We start from the raw sequence: 26,378 nt of genomic DNA, 5'->3' as shown, positions 1-26,378 counted from the left end.
TTTCTGTGTTTTCTATCCTGCAGTAACATCCTTGCTGAATGATTTTCAAGTTCTTCCTATAAGAATATTGATTCTGAAAAAACTAGACCATTTTCAAGGTAATTTCTCAGCCAAACTGCCCTTGAATCATAGCAGGGGTATATACTAAGATTCTATATTTGTGTGTGAAGAGACTGGGGTGTCTGTTCTTCAGTAACTAACTTACTTTTATCCGCTCTCCAGGAACAGCTCCCGCATTCCTGTGTAGCTAGTAGACATATTATCTAGTACCCATCTCACAGTAGCCCTCCCTGACGTCACGCTTCATGCAAGTAAATGTTCTCTTAAGATATGAACCATTCTCACTCATGAATATTGATGTAAAAATACTCAATAAAATACTGGCAAACTGAATTTAAGAACACATCAGATGCTCCATCAGTCCCAGTCCAGAGGGAAATGGGAGGAGGGAAGGAGGTGGAAATTTTTAATAAAAATAAATAAATAAGTTAATTTTAAAAAGACCAAAAAAGAGAAAACATCAGAAAAATCATCCACCATGATCAGTCAGCTTCATCCCAGAGATGCAGGGATGGTTCAACATATAAAAATCTGTCAATGTAATCCACCATATAAACAAACTGGAAAAAAAACACATGATCATCTCATTAGATGCCAAAAAAAGCCTTCAACAAAATACAACATCCCTTCATGATAAAGACCTTGGAGAGAACATGGATACAAGGAACATACCTAAACATAATAACTGCGATATGCAGCAAGCCAACAGCCAATGTCAAACTAAATGGAGAGAAACACAAAGCGTTCCCACTGAAATCAGGAACAAGACAAGGTTCTCCACTCTCTCTATAGCTATTCAATATAGTTCTTGAGATTCTAGCTAGAGCGATAAGACAACAAAAGGAGATCAAGAGGATATAAATCAGAAGTCAGACTCTCACTATTTGTTGTTGATATTATAGTTTACATAAGTGATCCCAAAAATTCTACCAAGGAAATTCTACAATTCATAAACACTTTCAGTAAGGTAGCAAGATACAAGATTAGTTCAAAGAAATCAGTAGCCCTCCCCTTTACACAGATGATAAATGAGCTGAGAAAGAAATCAGAGAAATATCATCCTTCACAATAGCCACAAATAGCATAAAATATCTCGGAGTAACTCTAACCAAACAAGTGGAAGACCTGTATGACAAAAACTTTAAATCTTTGAAGGAAGAAATTAAAGAAGACACCAGAAAATAAAAAGATCTCCCATATTCTTGGGTAGGTAGAATTAACATAGTAAAAATGACAATCTTACCAAAAGCAATTTACAAATTCAATACAATGCCCATCAAAATCCCAGCAAAATTCTTAACAGACCTTGAAAGAACAATGCTCAACTTCATATGGAAAAGCAAAAAACCCTGTATAGCCTAAACAATCCTGTACAATAAAGGAAATTCTAGAGGCATCACAATCCCTGACTCCAAACTCTACTACAGAGCTATAGTACTGAAAACAGTCTGGTATTGGCATAAAAACAGACAGGAGGATCTGAATCAAAGACTCAGGTATCAATCCACACACTTACAAACACATGATTTTTGACAAAGAAGCAAAAAGTATAAAATGGAAAAAAGAAAGCATATTCAACAAATGGTGCTGGCATTTAACTGGATATAAACATGTAGAAGGATGAAAATAGATCCATATCTATCACCATTCACAAAACTCAACTCTAAATGGATCAAAGACCTCAATTTAAAGCCAACCACACTTAACCTCATAGAAGATAAAGTGGGAAGTACACTTGAATTCATTGGCACAGGAGACCACTTCCTAAATATAACCCCAGTAGTACAGACACTGAGAGAAACAATTAATAAATGGGACCTCCTGAAACTGAAAAGCTTCTATAAGCAAAGGACATGGTCAACAAGACAAAAAGACAGTCTACAGAATGGGAAAAAATTTCCCTAACCCCACATCAGACAGAGGACTGATCTCCAAAATAAAGAACTCAAGAAACTGGTCATCAAAAGAACAAATAATCCAACTAAAAAAAAATTGAGTACAAACCTAAACAGAGAACTTTCAACATAGGAATCTAAAATGGCCGAAAGACACTTAAGGAAATGCTCAACATCCTTAGCCATCAGAGAAATGAAAATCAAAACAACTCTGAGATTACATCTTACACCTGTAAGAATGACCAAGATCAAAAACACTGATAACAACTTATGCTGAAGAGGATGTAGGGTAAAGGAAACACTCCTCCATTGCTGGTGGGAGTGCAAAGCCCCTTTGGATATCAGTATGGCAATTTCTCAGAAAATTAGGAAACAACCTACCTCAAGACCCAGCAATACCACTTTTGGGTATATACACAAAGGATGCTCAATCATACCACAAAGACATATGCTCAACTATGTTCATAGCAGTACTGTTTGTCATAGCCAGAATCTAGAAACAACCTAAATGCCCCTCGACCAAAGAATGGAAAAGAAAAATGTGGTACATTTACACAATGGAGTACTACACAGCAAAAAAGAATAATGACATCTTGAAATTTACGGGGACATGGATGGATCTAGAAAATATCATACTGAGTGAGGTAAACCAGACCCATAAAGACAAATATCATATGTACTCACTCATAAGTGGCTTTTATGAAGCAAAGAAAACCAGCCTACAATTCACAATCCCAGAGAACCTAGACAATAATGAGGACCCTAAGAGAGACATACATGGATCTAATCTACATTGTAAGTATAAAAACACAAGATCTTTTGAGCAAATCAGGAGCATGGGGACTAAGGGAGAAGGTAGAAAGGGAGGGGAGAGGTAGGGAAGGGAGCAGAGAAAAATATATAGCTCAATAAAAAATATTTAAAAAATACATTGATAGACTTTGAAAAGTCTTGAAGATATTCTGTATCTTGCAATATCATATAATCAGCCAAAACTTAATTCTTCATGGGAAAATAAGGCTATTACTTCATTAGCATAATGATTTTGTGTTTATCTTTAATAAATGATACAATTACATGTTTACCAAAAATTATTTTTAAATCAATTTCCTTATGATTTATTCTCAAAAAGGGGGGAGGTAAATTCAGCTACCTTCCCTTTCTCATCACCCAAGTTGTCTTGCCCTCTGCTGTCTGCGACGGGATGATGTAGAAAGACCTTCAACAGAGGCCAGAACCCTGCTGCTCTTCCTGCACCCTCCAGAACTGTGAAAAGTAAATGTCTGTTTGTATGAATTACCAAGTCTATGGTGTTCTGTTAGAGCAGCCAAAGAAAGAACTAAGACACTACTCCACGTGTGATTATGCCAGGTACAGGCTTTACTACTTATTATTTTATGTTTACTTGTTCACCATATATACCAAAAAATCCTTAGCTCACTCACAGGCCAATACCCAATATAATCTAACATAGCATAATATAGTAAGAAAGAAAAACAATATAATTATCTCAATGGGAGCTTAGAATATATTTTCAATATCCAATATCAAGTCATGTTATTTTTAAATATGTATAATCAAGGAATAAAGCTCCCTTAACTCAATAATGATTATAAACTAAAAACCAAAGGCAAGTTTCCTTCTTCTTTTACATGTATTTATTATGTGTGTGCATACCTACACATGCCAAATCATAAATGTGTAGGTCAGAGGACAACTTGTGGGAGTCATTCTCTCCTTCCACCATATGAGACGCACACATAAACACACACACATACACATGAAATTAACCAGTAAATAAGTAAATATAAAGAAACCCCTAAAATGTGGCTATTTTTAGATAATAAATCATAGGCAGCATTTTTACTCTTCTCTATTTTCTGTATCTTCTATTCATGAATATGTTTTATTTTATAAATAGAAACCTATAAATCTTATTGTTTTAAAGTCTTATGAAAACCACAGAAGAATATTTATTAAGCATATAATTGCTTTCAAATAGTATCTTAATTTAGTCTCATGAAAATCCTGTAACTTGGGTATCATTATCCCTATCTCTGCAGAAGAAAGCAAGGCTGAGAAAGGTTAAGTAATTTGCTCAAGTGACAGAAGTGGGATTTGAATTAGAGAATCCTTGTTCCAAGGCCAGTTTTTTCTTCTACTGAACCATGCTACCTCCCACAAGAGAACATTTTTACATTACCACCTGCTAGTTCTAATTAAGAGATAGTAATTAAACAATTTTCCACTCCTGACAACAACATTTAAGCTACTCATATTTTAAAGAAACGAACTCAAGCAACTCTATCATCTGGAAGATATGATATCTAAACACAAGTGCCAGCATTTACAGAAAGACTCCCGTATGACCCTGTTAATTATATTATCTATTTATAGGACAGGAAGCACAAAAATGTTTAATGATCAATATACTTGTAAAAATGCTGAATTAATAATCAAAGAAATATAAATTAAAATAAGAAACATGTGTATTAAGTTAGCAAAAATTCTGTAAATAGAAACTGCCAGGTTGGGCAAATGTACAGTTTTCAAACATCTAAGAGCTAATGAAATTCATTAAAAACTTGCTGTGAGTCAACTGATAAAATATGCACTTTAACAATGTCTGTGGGAAGCCAGGTGTGGTGGCATATGCCTGTAATCTCAGCACTTGGAGGGCTAACACACAGGGATCATGACTTCAAGGTCAATTTGGACTCTATGGCATGACTCTTATCTCAAAAATAAAATGGTTTCTTTGCTCATGTTCTCACTCCTTCTGCTCCTCATTGGGACCTTGGGAGCTCAGTCCAGTGCTCCAGTGTGGGTCTCTGTCTCTATCTCCATCCATCGCCAGATGCAAGTTCTAGGATGATATGCAAGATATTCGTCAGTATTGCTCTAGGGTAGGGTCATTTCAGGTTCCCTATCCTCAGCTGCCCAGGGAACTAACTGGGGACGGGGAGGACCTAGGACTTACCACAGGGCAGGGAACCCTGACAGCTCTTTGGACTGGAAAGGGAGGGGGAGAGGAGTGGGGGGAAGGGGAGAGGGGTGGGAGGAGGGGGAGAAGAGTGGGAGGAGGGGGAGGGAAATGGGAGGCTGGGAGGAGGTGGGAATTTGTTTTTGTTTTCTTTTCTTTATTCTCCTTTTATCAATAAAAAAAATTTTAAAAAAAAATAAAATAAAATGGTTCGTGGCTTTTGACCAAGTAATTCCTCATCTAGGAGTTAATCCTAATTAAGAAATCACAGACATGTATATAAAGATTTAGATACCAGGGTATTCATTTTATACTACTTTGAGGAGAAAATGAACATGAGGAAGAATATGGAATAAATATAAATTTATTAATAATAAATTAGGTTACTACAGAACACATACATCCAGTGGTTAACAGAGTCTGGAAAAGGGGGAATGCTGGTTAAATGGTACAAAGTCATAGCTACACATGAAGAATAAATTCTGGTACTCTATTCTTCAGTGACTATAGTTAAAAACAGTGTGTATTTCAAAATTACTAAAAGAGTGGCTGTTAAATGATGTGAATAATAAATATGTTTAAAATTTAGATAAACAACTCAATTTAGCTTCAGGAAGTACCAGAAACTGAACAGGTTCACGAGGCCTCTCCTACTGAGGGTAAACAATAAAGCTGCTGAAAATCACTCTCAGATAAGACAAGCAGAAGAGAAGTCTCAACCAAACCAAGCTGCCAAGAAGACTCTTGGAAAAGAAAAAGCTGCAAAACAGATGTTGAAACCAGACCAGCTGCCTGAAAGAGGTTTAGACAAAGTCACTTAGAAAGGACACCCCAACCCACATTACTGAAAATAATCCTTTAAAAACTCATTGGTTCACCAAGTTGAACTTTGGTGGTATTCATACTTTGGTCTGATTCATGGGTTCTCTACCTAGAGTAAGTGAGCCTATGTATTGCATCTCCCCAGGGAAAGTTTTGTCACACGACACAAGCTTTCCAACTGTAAGCATATAAGATTTGTCAATCAAAAAGGAAAAAAGCTAAACATTAAATATATTCAAAGGAATCCAATTTTTAAAAACATTACTACCGAGGACTCTGCCAGGCCTTGGAATGCTTTGTTCCTTCCTATGGACCCTTCAGCCCTCCCCTCTAGTCCATTCCCAAAGCGTTGTGTCAGCCCCTAATGCCCAGAAACACTATCTTCCTGGACCTCAAAAGGTCGCGACAGGCTGGGACTCGAGCAGGTGAATCACACCCCCTTCCTGTCCTCCATTCTCACCCTCAGTCCTTACCAAGCCACTTGCAGCTGCCGTGCCTCCCACTGCGAGTCTTCCCACTGGAGACTCCACTGCGAGTCTTCCCACTGGAGACTCCACTGCGTGTCTTCCCACTGGAGACTCCACTGCGAGTCTTCCCACTGGAGACTCCCACTGCGAGTCTTCCCACTGGAGACTCCACTGCGAGTCTTCCCACTGGAGACTCCCACTGCGAGTCTTCCCACTGGAGACTCCACTGCGAGTCTTCCCACTGGAGACTCCCACTGCGAGTCTTCCCACTGGAGACTCCACTGCGAGTCTTCCCACTGGAGACTCCACTGCGAGTCTATCCACTGGAGACTCCACTGCGAGTCTTCCCACTGGAGACTCCACTGCGAGTCTTCCCACTGGAGACTCCACTGCGAGTCCATCCACTGGAGACTCCACTGCGAGTCCATCCACTGGAGACTCCCACTGAGAGTCTTCCCACTGGAGACTCCACTGCGAGTCTATCCACTGGAGACTCCACTGCGAGTCCATCCACTGGAGACTCCACTGCGAGTCTATCCACTGGAGACTCCACTGCGAGTCCATCCACTGGAGACTCCCACTGAGAGTCTTCCCACTGGAGACTCCACTGCGAGTCTATCCACTGGAGACTCCACTGCGAGTCCATCCACTGGAGACTCCACTGCGAGTCTATCCACTGGAGACTCCCACTGCGAGTCCATCCACTGGAGACTCCACTGCGAGTCCATCCACTGGAGACTCCACTGCGAGTCCATCCACTGGAGACTCCACTGCGAGTCCATCCACTGGAGACTCCCACTGAGAGTCTTCCCACTGGAGACTCCACTGCGAGTCTATCCACTGGAGACTCCACTGCGAGTCCATCCACTGGAGACTCCACTGCGAGTCTTCCCACTGGAGACTCCACTGCGAGTCCATCCACTGGAGACTCCCACTGAGAGTCCATCCACTGGAGACTCCACTGCGAGTCTTCCCACTGGAGACTCCACTGCGAGTCTTCCCACTGGAGACTCCACTGCGAGTCTATCCACTGGAGACTCCACTGTGAGTCTATCTACTGGAGACTCCACTGCGAGTCTTCCCACTGGAGACTCCACTGCGAGTCTATCCACTGGAGACTCCACTGCGAGTCTTCCCACTGGAGACTCCACTGCGAGTCTTCCCACTGGAGACTCCACTGCGAGTCCATCCACTGGAGACTCCACTGCGAGTCTTCCCACTGGAGACTCCACTGCGAGTCTATCCACTGGAGACTCCACTGCGAGTCTTCCCACTGGAGACTCCACTGCGAGTCTTCCCACTGGAGACTCCCACTCTCACTCTTGGTACAGCCCTACTCCCTTGGCCCTTTCATCCCTGAATCCCCAGATTAGTCTCACTGCAATGGACTTGAAGAAGGCTGTCCTCCTACCACATCTCCAGTTCCCTGGGGACCCTGCCTCTCTCTTGGTGTGGACAGGATCCCCAAGTGCTTTCCCGAAGCCCCTCGCAGCCTTTTCTCCAGGCCCACCTCTATCCCTCTCTGCTACTCACCAACCTGAAGAAGCATTCTCTACCAGGCAATTCATGGCCACCATGCTTTTCTAAGATCCAGGAGAGCAAACTAAGGAACAAACATCCACTCACCAAAGACAAGACCAAACATCAACTCCTAGAATCACCTCAGTCATCCCAACTCCAGATGACTAGACACCAGCACAAAATACACAAAACTTTACAGCCAAGACAATATGCCTCCACCAGAAACCAGTAACCCTACTTACGTAGTAAGTCCTGAGAAGTGTAATAACAACTGAAGAACAAACAAGGACTTCAAAACAACAATCATAAATATGTTCAAGGACTGCCATAGAACAATTTTTGTACACTGTTTTTGGAAGTTGCCAGCCAGATGTAGAGGAAGCAGGACGTGTAGAAAATGAGGTAACAAGGCATGAGTCATGTGGTAGAATTTAGATAGAAAATATGGGCTAATATAGATTGTAAGAACTAATTAGTAACAAGCCTAAGCTATCAGTCAAGTATTTATAGTTAATAGTAAGTCTCCATGTTGGTTATTTGGGAACTAGCAGGAGGGAAAGAAAAGTCAACCTACAAAGGACTTGAAAAAGATAGGATAAATCCCTTAATAAAGTGTGTGAAAACACAACAGTAAAATAAAATAATAAAAACAATTCATAACATAAAAGAAGAATGTAATAAAGAAATAAAATCAATAAGAAACTCAAACAAAAATAAAACTGGAAATGAAAAATTTAGAAAGTCAAACAAAGACCTCAGAGGTGAAGCTCACCAACAGATTATAAGCATGGAAGAATCTCAGCAATGGAGACAAGGAAGAAGTGAAGACCTCAGGCAAAGAACATGTTCAATCCAGGCACAAACCATCTAGAAAATCTGGAACACTATGAAAAGACCAAATCTAAGAAAAACGGAATAGACAAAGGAGAAGAATCCCAAATCAAAGGAAAAACTCATCCTGAGTGAAGTAACCTATACCCCCAAAATTCAAGTATTTTATGTATTCTCTTATATGTGGATGTTAGTTCTTAAACTTTTGGTAGGCATGCTACAATCCATGGGACCACAGAGGTTAGGTACAGTGTAGAGTCTAGGGTATCTCCTAAGGAAGGAGAAATAAAACATGTAGTTATGAAGAGACTGGAGAATCATAAGACGGGGACTAAATGGGAAGATGGAGAGAAAGGTAAGAGAGGGAATATGGGGAGGGGCAACTAGTATTGAGAGCCATTTGAGGGGTCGGTCATATGAAAACCAACTACTGTAGACACTTCTCAAATTATATACATATATGAAAGAAAGCTAAATGATATCACCAAATAATGGTGGAGACAAAACCCTAAATAGATATCTTTCACCAACAAGTAATATCTCTTGTGTCAGGAATGGGTTATATCTAGTTGAGCCATTGGCCAAAGGGGCTGTATGGAAACCCCAAACCTCCCAAGTTATTTCCAAGGCTATAGGTTGTTCTCCACAAACTGATGATAAACCCTATTGCTAAAGACAACATTCGTTTATCTCATTAAACACAGAGAAGATGAGTTTGTGCCTACCTAAAGCCACAACCCTACTGACTAGTGTTCATAGTCCTGGAAGGTGCTCTGAATGCTACCAGAGGAGAAAGGTACCAGCAACCCAGATACCAACCCTAAAATCTACAAGAGTGACCTGCCTGCACCATATGCTGGTGCAATAGTAACACAAGAATTACAGTAATAACCAACTATTCTTTGCTTAGGTTTAAGGTCTATTCTTGAGATAAAACCCGTGCCTGACACTGCACAGGTGCCAAGAACCTAGGCCATGAGCCTAGGAGAAAACCAAATAAACACAGCAATAAAAGAACTCCTAATGACACACTGCTTTACTCTAGATCAGTACCTCTCTAAGCTATCAGCAGGGAAGCTTCCTCTCGGCAGCAGATAGGAACTAACACAGAGATCTATGTGCTGAGAGTAAGAGACTTCGGAAAACAAAGTCGTAAGCGAGATTACCTTCATCAAACCCCTTCCCTCAGGGCTCAGTGAACCACTAGAAGAGGCAATTGAATATCTGATACCAAAGAAACAGTTTCTTCCCAAACACAACAGGACTGAAGCACGTATAAACTCACAGAGCCTGTGGCAACACATTCAGGGCCTGTACAGGTTCAAGTTAGACAAGATCCCAGTGTTGAAAAGGAGAAGTAGACATAGCCTCCCATCCCTAACCAAGAAGCAGTATCTAGCTGACATTGTTTACAAGGAAAAAATAGTTTTCTCCAATGGAATCTCACTTTTAATCTCACAATTAACCACACGTAAGAGCAGTCTCATGCCCAGCAGTAGATGGCCAACACAAAATGAACTCAATAGAATTTTATAGATGTTTTGTCTCATACAGCTTTGTTTGGGCATTTTATCTTATTATAAAATCTTTTGCTTGTATATAACAATTTCTAAATTTTTTGTTTTTACAGGGTGTGTGTGTGTAGGTGTGTGTGTGTGTGTGTGTGTGTGTGTGTGTGTGTGTGTGTGTGTGTGTTAAGGCAGGGCAATCATGTGAGCACAAGCAAGCACATCCAAACTCACAATGAGTAAGCAAAATTGGCCAAGACGACCTGTCAGCAGACCAAAAGCATGGTAACTAATGACACGTGCTCCTAGCCAATCACAACACACCAGCAGTGAGCACCAGCTTCAAAAGGACCAACCAGAAATGTTCCTACGGCAGCTTAATTTCCCTAACCCCATACCCTTCCACTCCCCACCCCCCACCTCCCCACCCCAACCCCCACTTTTTACAATAAAGAGCATCTGTGTCTATGCCTCTGTGTCTTCTCACCCCCTGCCTCCCAGAAAGCAGATAGCATAATGAGCAGCAGCAACAAGCCCACAGAAACTCTGTGTGTATATGTGTGTGTGAATTTCTTGTGCTTTTTTTATTTTTTATTCTAGTTTAGCTGTTGTTTGCCTTTGTTTTCTAAAGAGAGAAAGAAAGGATATGTAGTTGGTAGGTAGGTGGATAGATGGTGAGGATTTGGGAGGAGTTGGAGGAAGAGAAACGATCAGAATATATTATATGAAAAATATTTCAATAAAAAACACATTTTAAAAAAATATTCCTGGAAAAATACCTGTGTTGTTTTCAACCAGTCATAAAGCCCACTTTACATCTTCCATACATGAACATGAAGGCTCGAGGTGAGGACAGAATGACACCTCACACCATCCTTAAAAACCCATTTATGGAGAAAGATTTCACACCTTTGGATCTATCCCCTATATCAGGAGCTATGCATGACATGCACAAGCAGACCAGGATCCATACAAGCAACAAATAACTCATTATACAAGAGATTAATTATACCTTAACAGCTTCTCCAAGAGTCTGGTTTTTGTCAGCTTCCTCGCTGGAGTGCAACTCAAGTCTATAATTCAACTCCTGTAGTTGCTGGGCCTGTTCATTCAACAGCATTTGAGCCTGCTGTTCCCGAAGTAATGCATTATTTAGTTCTTCACATGCACTTTCAAACTTCTCATGGGTGATCAATTTCTTTAAGAAGAAGAGGAAAAATCAGTTGCAAGGCAATTGTACTGCTGTACTATTTCTTCTTCAGAGCAGTATTTGGTGACATAAAGAACATAGCATGGATCACTAATTATAAGCTCAATGTCCTTGGTTTATGGCTAGAAACCAAATGAGAACTCAAGAACAATGGCAATGGGTTTCTGATCCTACTGCACGCACTGGCTTTGTGGGAGCCTAGGCAGGTTGGATGCTCAACTTACTAGACCTGGATGGAGGTGGGGGTTCCCTGGACTTCCCACAGGTCAGGGAACCCTGATTGCTTTTCGGGCTGGGGGGAGACTTAATTGGGGGAGGGGGAGGGAAATGGGAGGCGGTGGCAGGGAAGAGACAGAAATCTTTAATAAATAAATAAATTAAAAAAAAAAGAAAATCCAAAAAAAAAAAATCAAAAAAAAAAAAAAAGAACATAGCATGGGGCTGGAGAGACAGCTCTGTGCTTAAGAGCACCAACTGCTCCTCCAGAACAGAATTCAGCTCCAAGCACCCACAAGGGGATGGGCTCACAACTAGCATCCAGGGGACACCATGCCCTCTTCTGGCCTTCACAGGTACCTAGACACATGTCATACTCACAGATATCTATACATAAATAGAAATTTGAAAAATAATGTAATGGCAACCATTTCTAAGAACTTATTATAAAACAAAATATAAAATTTGTTTTGCTCAGAAAAAGTCAAAATAAACTATCACTTTTGTTTTTAAAGTATAATAATTATACTTTAAAAGTTATCTTTTTGTCAAACAAAATCTAAGAAAACACTTGAAATTCCAAATAAAGTTTGGTTTTTGGTTTGGTTTGCTTTGGTTTATTTGGGCCAGGGTTTCTCTGTGTAGTCCTAGCTGTCCTGGAAGTTGTTCTGCAGCACCACGCTGGCCTCAAAGTCAGAGAGATCTGTGACTGCCTCTACTTCCTGAGTGCTGGGATCCAAGGCATGTACCACCACACCCAGCTTCCAAATTAAAAAAAAAAAGGTTTTTGTAAAGATTATGATTATGAAAAAATATTCAAATGACCATAAGTATTGGAATGATTGTCTAGATCTATGTTCATTATGCTACTGTTTGGATCTCTCTGGCCCCATGTCTTCTTTAGCAGTTCCTACCCACGCTCACACTTTCAGGCTACCATGTCTTCTTTTCCCACAACAATTGTAATTATCAAAATTTGCCTTATTCTCTTGCCTACATACATCTTGCGTGGAAATAGCTGTACCGAGTTGAGAACTCACTTAGCTTTCTCACTCAACACAGAAAAGAATGAACGATATTCATATGTGAACGCCTGCTAATGAAACTCTACACCGTCATATAAAAGATGACTTACAATGCGGTGACTACTTGGAAGGCAGGACACAGCCCTGAAGGACTAACGAGAGCTCTCCACAAGCCCAGCCTCCCATAAAGGCTCATGGGGTCTAGGTCAGACCACTTGAATATCCCTTCTTCAAGGCACTTGAGTGAGTAAAACAGTTATAAGACACCTGACACTGTCATCTTCAAGTGCGTAAGGAAAAATGTTTCAGGAAAGGTGCATTCGCCTGTGGAACTAGGGAGACGCACGGCTCCCTTCATGGTTCTACCTGCACACGTACTCATCTAAGAGTCAGCTTGCCCCCGTCAGCGTGGATTTGAAGGGGATTCATGTAATTCATCACAAACATAATGCAGCTGATTTGAATCCTTAAAAAAAAATCTAAGAATGGCAGAATGAAAATCTTACTATATATATCTAGAAAACATAAAACTATTGCTATCTTATGAAGCTCTTTAATCTCCTAATTTTCTGACAAATATGACAAAAATATTTTCTCCAAGGCCCAGAAATGATGCAACTCACAGAAAAAGAAAACTTTGCTTGAATTAAATTTGAAGGTAAATTTATAGCATGAGCATATATATAATACTAAAATATCACTAAATAATCTAATATTAGCATTCAAATTATAATAGTGTATAAAACATAAGAATAAAAATTATTCAAAATATAAGCGAGGAGAATTTTGTCCCCTCCACAAACAGCAGGCTTCCCGATAGAAAGCATACTAAAAGGGAAGTTTTCTAAGGGAAAAGCCATCCTACTTAATGGCCACATTTCATCATACACCTTTTAGGGCTGTTAGCTTTGTTAATCACATGCCTGTAGCAGACGAACAAATACAAGTCTTAATTAAAATAAAAATATATGCTTTAAAATGGCATTCTGGGAAAAACAAGACAGGTCTGTAGGGCAAAGTAGCTGTTGCCATGCAAGCCTGAATGACAACTTGAGGCTGATTCCCAGAACCCACGGTGGAAGATAACCCACTCCTAAACATAGTCCTCCAATTCCACACTCATGCTGTGGTGCAAACGTGTATATGGGTGAGCATACACAAACACAAAATACATTCATACCCAAAAACACACACACTGATAATGAATAAATTGATAGATAGATAGATAGATAGATAGATAGATAGATAGATAGATAGATAGATGTAAAGAAAGAATGAAAAATTGAGGAATATAATCCACTCTTAAGGGCAGGTTCCATGCCCAGCAGTAGATGGAGGCTCTTTGTTTATAACCTTACAGGTCCTTTGGATATTTATATTATAGTTTCTGGTTTTGTGTGTTTAAGGGATTCCTGTGAGTGAAAACATGTGTCTCTTGTGTCTCTACGTATTTCTTGTACTTTTCTCTCATTTTTTCCTACATGCTTGTTTGTTTTGTCCTATTCTGGTTTGATTGTTATTTTTTAGATGGTCTGTTTCCTAATGAAAGAGAGAAAGAAGGGTCAAGAATTGGGTGGGAGGAGAAACAGGGAAGATCTGAGAAGAGTTGGTGTAAGGGAAACTATTCAAAGATAATGTATGAAAAAATCTATTCTCAAGAAAAAATAAAACTAGAAAATAAATAACAGAAACTTTTAAAAACAAAGCAATCCTATTGAAGGGACTTGGAATTACTTCTATTAACCAAACAAACACTGTTAAGGAAATCATATAGAAAGAGGTATCACAAAACCATGGTGTATTACTACGCCAGATCTACTTACAGAGTGCTTAAATTCATTTAATTGCATCTGCAGATTCTGTGATTTGTCAAGCTCCTTTTTCATTTCACTCAGAGTCTGTTTGTATTCTGTAACCTCTAGGCGCAGTGAGCGGCGCTCCACTTCAGCTGCATGCAGCCTTTGCGTAAATCCAAATATTTGCTTTTGTAATGATGCAGTACTTTTCTGTCGTTAAATAAGAGTACATTTACAAACATCAGCTACAGATTTACTAGTAAATCAATACCAATGAGCACTTTGCTAAGTTGAACTCAAACATTAATAATGCAAAAAATAATACTAGCTATCTCTAAACCAAGTAAACTTATTCAAGAAGCTTTATTTTATTAAAAGTTCCCGTGAAACTAAATTATTCACATACAATTGATTTACACTATAAATAGGCTAATACACTTTCTAGCCCACAAATCCTAAAGTCACTACTGAATGAAATAGCACATACCATAATAGGCATATGGCTGCGCAAACCATACTTCAGGGCCAGCGTGTTCACTTTGTGAAGTCCACGGGCCAGCCTCTGAACCAGGGAATCTTTCTCTACATATGTTATGCTCCGGCTGCTATGCAGAGGTATACTTTCCATTGCCAAACTAATTTTATCCATTAGTTTTGCAAAAGAAGTCTTGGCTGCACCTATGAGTAAATGTCCACAGATTCTGGAATTTGGATCTTTAAAGGAAAAAAAAAAGCACAATGTATGAGTTGCCTCATGTTAATTTTACAGTGTTACTGATCACAATAGAATATTTCAGTTATGTAGCTCTCATGCCTTTATAGCCACTTCCCCACCGAGCTTTACTATGAAAAGCTGAGCACAAGCTTGGCTCACTACTGAGCAGCAGCCCTACAGAGAACCTCCTCAACTCCAGTCTGACCTTCATATAAAACAGCATCGCTCTAGAAATCCACTTTCCCTTTCCTTTTCTAAAACTTCCTATAATTTGATTTCTATTCATAATTATGACTGCTTATGACCTTAGCCCCATAATACTTATATTCTCAGACAAAAAAAAAAACACAATTTTCTTTATTCAGGAGAGTTAAAAGCCTACAACTATAATTACTTATTTTCTGGTGGGATTTCAGTACCCAACCTGTGTCTAATGGACTTGAGACTCCTTACGTTTGCTACACATCTACCAGCTTTACCAGCTCCTTAGGTCTGTAATTAAGAACTGTGCCTAATGTTGATACACAAAACTGTCACTATTCTCCCTACTAACTGATATTCCAGATACAGTTAATAGGCTTATTTATACCTTCATAAAAGTTATGCAATTTCATTTTCCTATTCAAAGCAGGTCTTGACCTGCCATTCCTTGTCTTATCCATGTGAGATGACCAGCACCGGAGTCTTCAAACCCAAATCTAGTGGTGTACATACTACATTCTGAGTCTCTACTACTGCAGTTAATCTAAATTTTGCCTTTCTGTCATAAGGGCAATATTCCCAAGTCAAATTGTATTGTGTTATTTGTGAGATTATGTGCAGGTCAAAACTGAAGAGCAACACTGACCAAGGGCGATCAATGATTTCCTATGGCATTAAGAACTGCCTCACCAATACTCTGCATTCTACCTTACAGACATTCTGTATTCAGAAATTTGAACTGTATTCTATTTCTTCTATTCCTCAATGTATAAATGGAAGGATCAATTTTATATGCCACATAGCAGTCAAGATTTGAAAATCACACTGCATCCGAGTTACACTTAAAATAAGATCGCCAATTTGATAAAAGTATAATATTCTATATATATATAAATTTATTAGTTGTTAGTGTGTGAGTTTTGAAAATATAATATAATATATTTTCATTCTATATGACACTCAATATAAATACACTCTCAAAGAATGTCATGGACACAGTCATACAAAATTTAATTAAAATACATAATTGTTAATAATGAGACATTTAGTAAGTAATGAATGACAAAATTACTAGCACACTTAGATGACATTCAACACATTAATTTAAAACAGTTAAGTAAATAACTAAAATTATAGCAAATAATTCACTGCTCAATGAAATAATAGTAAAATTTAATTTTCTCCTAATAGTCAGCATATCATTTTAATATCAAATACATGTATTCTCTGTGTCTCTAGTTGCACTGTATTTTTTCATTTGTCTTCTTTCATTTCCAGCTGCCCTATCTTCACTATCCCAGGCTAGCATATGTGGATATTTTTATATATTTATTGGATTAATCACATTCCATTTTACTTCCATAGCAGCTGCAACAATACTAAACTCAACAATGCATTCAAAAATACCAAGAGAAAGTAATATTAATTTTCATGCGCAAATATAAAATCTGATTTTAAATTTTTAAGTAACATAAAAGTAATGACATTTTCAATAAAAAGAGCTTTAAAATAAAATTCAACTACAATTAAATTATAATACATAGTGCTTTCTTGTTTTGTTTTTGTTGTTATTATTTACTATATCCCTGAAATATGTTTGGTAGACACCAACCACTAGGAAAGAGAAAATTAAATGGCAATACTATTCCACTAGGCATTCTTCTGAATTTTTAAAAAGTTAGGAAAAGACACATTCCAAGTCCCTGAGTGCTAACCATCATGAGCTACAGTCAGAGCAATAAATAATTTATGTTTTAAGAGGCACTTTTATAATAGAACTCACATTTTACCATATGGAATACATTTTATAATGAAAGAGGAAGAGATACTGTAGGGTCAGAATTACATATTTATCTGTATGACAGAGAACAAGAGCCACTAAAAATCCTCATGTTTACATGTCTCAACTATTTTAAAATTTATACCTGTTAAAAACAATTTTTTCTTTACGTTAATAGAATTTGCTAGCCATTTTCCCAACTTAAATAATGTGACCTTTATAAAGAAGCAGATCACAGTTGCACAATTACTTTTCCCCATAGAACAGGCATGCTTTCACATCAACAAATAAATCTTCAAAACAGGTTCCTAAGCAGCCGACTGGCCTAGCAATTCTAGCCCTGAAGGTTGGAGGACTCCTGGGGGGGACAAGGACTTACTGCGGGAGTCCTGTCCTTCAGCTGCAGCAAGCACAGCAGCTTGATCTTTATCTGTCATAACAAAATACACACAAGAATGACATGTCCCTGATGCTGTGTGTAATAAACCTAGAAATCTTTAGAAAGCATTACAGAATCTATTGCTACTAAAAATGCAACTGGAGTCTATGACGTGTTTTTCTAATTAAAATGGAGCGTTTCAACTCAGAAAGCATGAGAAGCCCCCTTTAAGCAAAGAGTAATAGTGAATTAACAATAAAGTGCATAAAAGTATCAATGGGGAATAATGTTGCTAATGCGAGTAGCGTTACTAATTTAACATTGTCTTTTAACTAAGGGACTGAGCTACAACTCACTATGTAGGCCAGGCTTGCCCTGGATTCATCTTCCCACTTGTGCTTCAAAGCTGCTGGCATGTACAACCAGGCCTAACTAAGGTCTTGGCTTTCTAATTACAGCAATAACTTCTCAGTAACAGAAATGCAATTTCCCACTGGTTTGACCTTCCAAATATGAAACTTCAGTCTTGACATGAACACAATTAGGCTTCTGAGTTGGCCCTTTGGAGATAGGACTTCTGCAAAGTTTACTGCAGCATGCAATAGGAGGTAAGGTGCATAGCAACTTACTAGCAAGGGGGAGCTTGGGTCATCTACCTTCAAGACAGCTAAGATTTCATTACTGAGAAGGTAAGTAATAAAATGCACTGACATTCTACCTGTGTCCAGTTGCCATTGGATATACTCAGAAATAAACTTAGAAATCAAATAAAATGCATTTGTTTCTACATTTAAATTTTTAGTTTAGCCCAGTCATGCCAAAACATTGAGCCACCTACATTCTATTCTCATAATGATTGATATTTCAGCCCTTCAATGAAAGCAGCGTACTCCCCTGTTTGAGGTAAATGATCTCTTGCAGGCACGCCATTTGGATATCTAGAACAGGTAATTTATCTCAAGTGGGCAAACACTATCACAAAAGCAAAAGGTTGCCACCTGTCCAGTTCTTATAGAGGCAAAATGGAAACCGGAGTCTCTGCCCAGTGCCTATGAATACACCATCAAAGTTTATAAAAGCAGTGGCCAAACACTGTAAGTACTTTCTAAAATGTGACTTCAAACTCTCATTATTAAACTTCCAGTTCTGTGAAGAAAAAAAAAGCAATGTTAGTTCCATTAAGATATCAATATGTGCCGGACAGTGGTGGCACATGCCTTTAATCTCAGCACTCAGGAGGCAGAGGCAGGCGGATCTCTGTGAGTTCAAGGCCAGCCTGGTCTACAAGAGCTAGTTCCACGACAGCCAGGGCTGTTACACAGAAAAACCCTGTCTCAAAAAACAATACACACACACACACACACACACATATACATATACATATATATATATATATATATATATATATATCAGGTACATATATGTATATATATATCAGTATACAAAAAAGAGATAAAACAATGGACATTTACATATTCAGAAGATATGTCCAAACAAGTTACTTTTTTTTCTAATGAACATATTAGCCAATGTCTTAGTTAGGGTTACTATTGAGATGAAACACCACGATCAAAAGCAACTTGGGAAAGAAAGGGTTTATTTTGTTCACAGTTCCATATAACAGTTCATCATCAAAAACAGTGAGGATAAGAACTCACACAGAGCAGGAACCTGGAAGCAGGAGCTGATGCAGAGGTCATGGAGAGGTGCTGGTTACTGGCTTGCTCACATAGTTTGCTTAGCCTGCTTTCTAAAGAACCCAGAACCACCAGCCCAGGGATGGAACGCCCCCACAATGGGTCGGACTTTCCCAAATCAATCACTAATTTAAGACAATGCCCTACCTACAGACTTGCCCAAAGCCTGATCTTACAGAGCCATTTTCTTAGCTGGGTCTCTCTCCTCTCAGACAACTTTAGTTTGTATCAAGCTGCCATGAAACTATCCAGCACAATCAGAATGTGCACATGCGAATGTTAAGGCTGAACAGCACAGTCAGAATGTGCACATGCGAATGTTAAGGCTGAACAGCACAGTCAGAATGTGCACATGCGAATGTTAAGGCTGAAAGGGGGCAGAGTCACACAAATAGCACACGACAGCACACACTCAGATGCCAAATTCTTAGCCAATGTTCAGTCAAGAGCACAATCTCTCTCCTAGAAGATAGATTATATATAATTCAGAATTCATTCTAAAAGCCTAGCTTTTAAAAATAATCACTAATTGAATTTTCTTTAAATTAAGAATAAACGCAAGCAATACAGTTATTTAATATGCTAAAAAGTACTGCTTGATGTTGGCATACATGACCACAGATTTCCTGAGGTGGACAGAAAGAAGTCACAGTGATGGTGCCAGTATACAATCCTGATGTTTAAAGTAGCTCCATTTTCAGCAAGATATTAAAAGGGGAGGCACAGCAGGGGCACTCAGTGGCAGCGTGCTTACCTCACACGCACAACACCCTGGGTTTGATCCTAGCACTGAAAAGAAAAAGGAAGAGAAAGAAGAGAGAGGAGGTATGGAGAGACTAAAACACATAAGAAAGTATGTAAGCATTCACATAAATATTCCTGAGTGGTTTTAGTAGTCTTTTTTCTGTCTTTCAATTTTCCTACTCTGCACACTTCAAATTGTGGGGTAATAAGATGTGTGACCAGAGCAAACGACGTCTTTGACTAATGATGTCGGGGGACTTCCTTGTTGCAGCATATACAAGGGCTTTGTTTCTTGTGTGTCTATCCACTCATTGGCTGGGGACAGTTCAATTTGCAGTCACATTTTGTTTATTATCATTAGGGCTATGTGCATTTATGCTCATATTTTTAGATACAAGGCTTCATTTCTCTTAAATCTATAAATAGTAGAGGAATTACTAGCATATAATACAGTTCAATCCTAACATTTTAAGAAACCACAAAATTCCGTTCCAAAGCAGCTCATCACTGTTATTCCTTCCAGCAGTATATGAATGCTTTCATATTTTGCCTTTCTCTATTCCCTTCCTAAGCAAACACAACCTGCAGAGTGGGCAGGCACCAATGTGAAGATGATAATAAGGACGGCAGAGTAGAAATACGGTCTAAATTTTTACAGCTCTCTAGACTTCCTATTACTTAGAAGAGAGAAAATCATCAATTTTACTACCGTGCTTTAAGTGGGTCTTCCATAAATTACAAAGAAAGAAGCCCCAAATAAGGTATAATTTTATTAGAGAAAGAATTTTCCTCTTTATCTTTACATAGTAATTAAAATAAAACCAGTTCTCCTTTCCACATATATATGGCATGTGTACGTGGTTGCATGTTTATATGCATGCATGTGTGTCCACACACGTGGGAGTCAGAGGCTGAAGTCTGACTTGGTAGTCTGATTAGCACACTTGCTCCAGGGATGCCCTGTCTTTGCCTCTCAAGTACTGGTGTTAGAGCAGGCCATCATGTCCACTCAGCCTTTACATGTGTGTTAAGGATCCAAACTCCAGACCTCATGCTTGCATGGCAAGTGCTTTACCCACTGAGCCATCTCCCAGGCCCAAGCACTATATTTTAAAGTGTTGGAACTGGGGCTGGAGAGATGGCTCAGCAGCTCGGAGTACTTGTTGCTCTTGCAGAGGACCTGGGTTCTGTTCCCAGCACCCACTGTGGATCACAATCATCTGTAACTCTAATACCAGGGGCCAAGAAGCCCTCTAACTTCTCTGGCACCAGCACACATAGAGTATCCTACATACATGTAGACAAAACATTCATAAACATAAAGTAAAATAAATAAAACTTTAAAAATTAGAGTTAAAACCGCATGTAACCTGAAAACTTCCTTGAAATTTTAAACCAATAAATTTTACTATAAGTTTTTATAAATTTCTCTATTATTTATCAATGTACTAATGATAAATAAAATATTTTCTGAAGCAGAGAAAAATAAAGACTATATCAAGCACTTCATAGATTTACTCAGTCTGCTAAAGTACTTATAAGAAAGGTAATGTAACAATCCTTATTTTACACATACAGAAACTGACACAATTTCCTTTTCTCTGTTGTGTCTTTTTCTTACTGGGGATTGAACCTAAACCTCCATGTATGTTAGGAGCCTCTGAGTTCAAACACAGGATTTTTTAACTTTTTATTTACAAAGCATCACTGAGGAGACCAGGATGGCCTTGGACTCACTCTGTAGTCAAGGCTAGTTTTGAATTTGGGATCACCCTACTCTAACTTCCTCAGAAACTGAGAAGGCAGGCATGCAGCACCAGGCACACCACACGCCTGGTATCAGAAGTCTTCTGTTGTGGAAGGTCCTTCCGCTCCTCCAGCCAATAGCTGCTGAGATACCAGCCCATTGGGGCGTGGTCTCTCTCTTTAAAAAAGCGGTGTCTTGCTTCCTCAATCTCTCTTACTTCCTGCTCTGCTTCTGGTGACTAGACTCCTTCCTGATTGCGCAGAGGGCTGTTTCTGGGACGGTGATCTGTAAGTTTTTTCCCCTTTAAATAAATACCACCTTATTAATCATAATTCCAAACTGCTGTGGGATTGTTTGTGACTTACTCCTTCACCTGGCACCCAACGTTTGGTTTTAGGACCTCTCCTTGCCCCGCTCAGCTGCCAGCCGGGAGTTTGGCTTGGCACGAGCCCTCCCTTCCTCAGCCACGGCCTGTGCCTTGCGGCCTGTGCCTTGTGCGTGGAGGCAGCAGTTTAATATAAATTATCACACACTGGCTTTTCTTGCTGCAGTTCTTTATATTTTTCTTTTAGACACCTCAGATTGACTTCAAGTCCCCACGTACCCTATCATTTGCCTCCCCACGTGGATTTAAACTCCACAGGCTCCTGTAGTCTCTGCCCACGTAGTTTGCTCTTTTCTGAGTTGTTTTCAAATCTCCCTTGCAAGCGCAGCTCTTAAATGGCGCGAACCAGAGCACGCGGTTGCCGGTTGCTGAAAGCTGCAACCCCTCGGGGCGACTCTGTCACGTGGAGGCATACACAGCTTCCAGGTTGCTCTTCTCTACCCCTGGATTCTGGGTTTATGGTTCTGTGTATGGAATTGATTTAATTACATTTACATTTTGAGCAACTTGCATTTCCCAGTTTTTAACAAATACTAGGTGGACACTGAAACACGACCCCATTTTCGTCGTGACTTGGCAACAGAGCCACCTGCTGGATAATAGGTAATATGGCAGTTTTCGTTCCTAACGCAAATTTTACTGCTTTGCTTACGAATACAATGGCTTATATCATGCAAGGTTTATATGACTATGGGGATAACTTAATTTACTGGTTACTAGGTTTCAGTATTCTTTTGCATATTCTATCATTTAGGAAGAATATGGCACTCCTAAGAACCATACAATCTTTACTAGAAACTCATGAAGGTCAGGAGATTCAGGATTCAAAAGAGACAATAATAAAAAGACTTGAAATGCTTGAAGAAATTATTGGAGCTGGTGAACAGAGTAAGAAGGCACGAGGACAGGATACAATGCCACTACCAGCTATTAGAACTGGCTTACCCAGGGTTTTAGAGACATACCCTATACTTAATTCTGACAAAGTGTCAACTTCTAAAGGCTCAAAGGGAGTCAGAGAAGCTAGATGGACGCCAATAGCAATGAATGATCTAAAAGAAATTAAGCAAGCTATTGTTAATTTTGGCTTGCACTCTGCATATGTAAAGGAAATGATAAGGACTTGGGCTTCTAATGCTAGAGCTACCCCCCATGATTTCCATCAGTTAGTGTCTGCAGTTTTAGATAATGGACTTTCCTTGATGTTTGGAATTTATTTCAGAGAAGAATCCAAACATATGGAACAGCAAGGAAGAGCAAAAGGTGTGGAGGTTTCCCAAGATCAAATTCTTGGTGCAGGGGAATATACTGATCCACAGGTCCAAGCTCTTTATGACGATGAAGTACTGTGTCTATGTCACCAAGCAGCTTTAAATGCTTGGAATAGGATACAAGATCCAGCAAAAAGGGTTGAATCATATACCAGAATTAGGCAGGGACAGAGAGAACCCTTTATTGACTTTTTGCAAAGATTAATTAAGGCTCTGGACATAGGGGTAACAGACCCAGAAGCTAGACGAATACTTCTTGAATCTCTAGACTTTGAGAATGCAAACATAGAATGCAAAAAGATAATTGGGCCTTTAAAGTCTAGATCAGCACCTATGGATGAATGGATTCAGCATACGATGAATGTCAAGACGTTTAGATATAATGATGAATCTTGGGTAGGAGAAGCAATTTCCACAGCAATGAGGAGACATCAAACTGCCAGGTGTTTTAATTGTGGTAAATTAGGACATCTGAAAAGGGATTGCAGGCACAGAATTTCTAGGAATAATATCTCCTCTGGGAATGACAAAAATAGGAGACCTCGGCCTTCAGGTATATGTAGGAGATGCGGTAAAGGCCGACATTGGTCCAACGAATGCAGGTCAACAACAGACAGACACGGCAACCCAATACCATCAGGAAACTCCTTGAGGGGCCCAGTCATTCCCAGTCACAGTGGAGAACGTGCCTCACCAAGAAAATTAAAAGCTCCAATTTCTGCTGTAAAAAGTAATAGTGGTCTAAATGATGAATTACGCGTGGAGGATCAGTCAAAAAACCCAGTAAGACAGAGTAAATGTATATTTTGGCAGACTTCTATTAACGATCAAAGACCAAAGCTAGAAGTCTGTATAAATGGCACTTTTATTGAAGGCTTATTAGACACAGGTGCGGATGTAAGTATCATTACTCCAGAATCTTGGCATCCGAATTGGCCTCTTCAAGAGGTAGATGTTCAGTTTCTGGGAATTGGAACCCTATCTCATGTAAAACAAAGCACAAGATGGGTTGAATGCATAGGACCCGAAGGGCAAATAGGAAGACTAAGGCCATATATAGCCAATATTGCCATAAATTTATGGGGCCGTGACCTGCTACAACAATGGAATACCCAGATTAACATTCCTGTAGTTCCAGGAACTCATAATTCTGGGAAAGATATGATGAGGTATTATGGGAAAAGGTCACCAGCCATTCAGGCTGTACAAGAACATACAGCAAATACCAAACCTTTAGAGGTGCCAACAGCCCTACCTTTAAAATGGCTAACTGAGAAGCCAATATGGATCAAACAGTGGCCTCTAGCTGAAGATAAATTACAGGCATTGGAACAGCTGGTGCAAGAGCAACTAGATGCTCACCATATTGAAGAATCAACAAGCCCTTGGAATTCTCCTGTGTTTGTTGTAAAAAAGAAATCTGGTAAATGGAGAATGGTGACAGATCTAAGAGCTGTCAACAAAGTAATTCAACCTATGGGCCCACTACAATCTGGAATTCCTTTGCCTTCTCTGTTACCAAAAGGATGGCCTCTTATAGTTATTGATTTGAAAGATTGTTTTTTCACTATACCGTTACAAGAAAAGGATAGAGAAAAATTTGCCTTCATAGTGCCTACTTATAATAATTCTCAGCCTAATAGGAGATATCAATGGACTGTCCTCCCACAGGGTATGCTCAATAGTCCTACATTGTGCCAATATTTTGTGAGTAAACCATTGGAAATAATTCGTAAACAATTCCCCAAGTCCATAATTTATCATTACATGGATGACATCTTGTTATCTGATTCAAATAAAGATACTTTAGAAAGGATGTTTGAAGAAGTAAAGAAAGTCTTGCCTAGGTGGGGATTACAAATTGCCCCTGAAAAGATTCAAAAAGGAAACTCTATTAATTACCTAGGTTACAGAATAGGGTTAGAGAAAATTAAAACGCAAAAGGCACAAATTAGGAGAGACCGGTTAAAGACTCTTAATGACTTCCAAAGATTGTTAGGAGACATTTCCAGTCTATGACCAGCTGTTGGGATAATACCTGATCTAATAGTTCATTTAAACAAAACCTTAGATGGTGATAAAGATTTGAATAGTCCAAGGAAACTGACAGCTGAAGCAGAAAAGGAACTGACAATGATTGAGGAAAAATTACAGGAGGCACATGTGGGTAGGGTGAACCCAAATCTTAGCTGCATCCTAGTCATATTGCCTTCCAGAATTTCTCCTACAGGGATTCTAATGCAGAGGGAAGATATTATTTTAGAGTGGATATTTATACCTAATAAACCAAGTAAAAAATTAAAAACTTATGTGAAAAAAGTCTCTGAATTAATTATAAAAGGTAAGCTGAGACTTCATCAACTAGCAGGTATAGACCCAGCAGAAATTATAGTGCCTTTTACTACTGAAGAAATAAAAAAGTTATGGGAAGACAATGAACCATGGCAAAGAGCTTGTGCTAATTTTTTGGGAGAAATTAATAGCAACTATCCCAAAAGTGGTAGACTTAACCTCATAAAGAGAACTTCTTGGATTCTTCCTAGAATTGTACGTGATGCTCCAATAACTGGAGCCCGTACGTTCTATACTGATGCAAATAAATCAGGGAAAGCAGGTTACAAGTCGGATGAATTGAGTAAGGTGGACAAAGCCCTTATAATTCTGTCCAGAAGGCAGAATTATATGCCATTCTTATGGTGCTAAGGGATTTTAAAGAACCTCTTAATATAGTTACAGATTCACAATATGCAGAAAGAGTTATCTTGCATATTGAAACTGCTGAATTTATACCAGATGACACAGAGTTGACTTCATTGTTTATCCAGGTACAAGACATAATCAGGAATAGGCTTTGTCCAATGTACATAACACACATCCGGTCCCATACAGGTCTGCCTGGTCCTCTAACACAAGGTAACGCTGAGCTTGATCAATTATTAATTGGAAGCGTGTTGCAGGCCTCAGAATTTTATAAAAAGCATCATGTCAGTAGTAAAAGCCTAAAGAAAGAATTTTCCATTACATGGCAACAAGCTAAGGACATTATAAAGAGATGTCCTCCTTGTTCTTTCTATAATCAAACACCGTTGCCTGCAGGGAGTAACCCAAAGGGTATTAAGAGAAAT

At 39.1% G+C, this 26,378-nt stretch overlaps 1 protein-coding gene across 1 annotated transcript in view; it reads right to left on the bottom strand.

Moving 5' to 3' along the window:
• Window positions 1-26,378, bottom strand: part of Ccdc171 (coiled-coil domain containing 171) — a 332,057-nt gene that overhangs the window by 157,123 nt on the left and 148,556 nt on the right. The window contains exons 19-21 of the mRNA XM_075944990.1: window positions 14,822-15,048; window positions 14,362-14,544; window positions 11,100-11,285 (exon numbers count right to left, since the gene is read on the bottom strand). Coding sequence (XP_075801105.1) covers window positions 11,100-11,285; window positions 14,362-14,544; window positions 14,822-15,048 — 596 coding nt within the window. The remainder of the gene's footprint in view (window positions 1-11,099; window positions 11,286-14,361; window positions 14,545-14,821; window positions 15,049-26,378) is intronic.

Source organism: Microtus pennsylvanicus, chromosome 13 (genome assembly GCF_037038515.1).
Source record: "Microtus pennsylvanicus isolate mMicPen1 chromosome 13, mMicPen1.hap1, whole genome shotgun sequence".
Lineage (NCBI taxonomy): Eukaryota > Metazoa > Chordata > Mammalia > Rodentia > Cricetidae > Microtus > Microtus pennsylvanicus.
The sequence above is the reverse complement of the archived record's forward strand: the minus strand, read 5'-3'. Positions and strand labels throughout refer to the sequence as shown.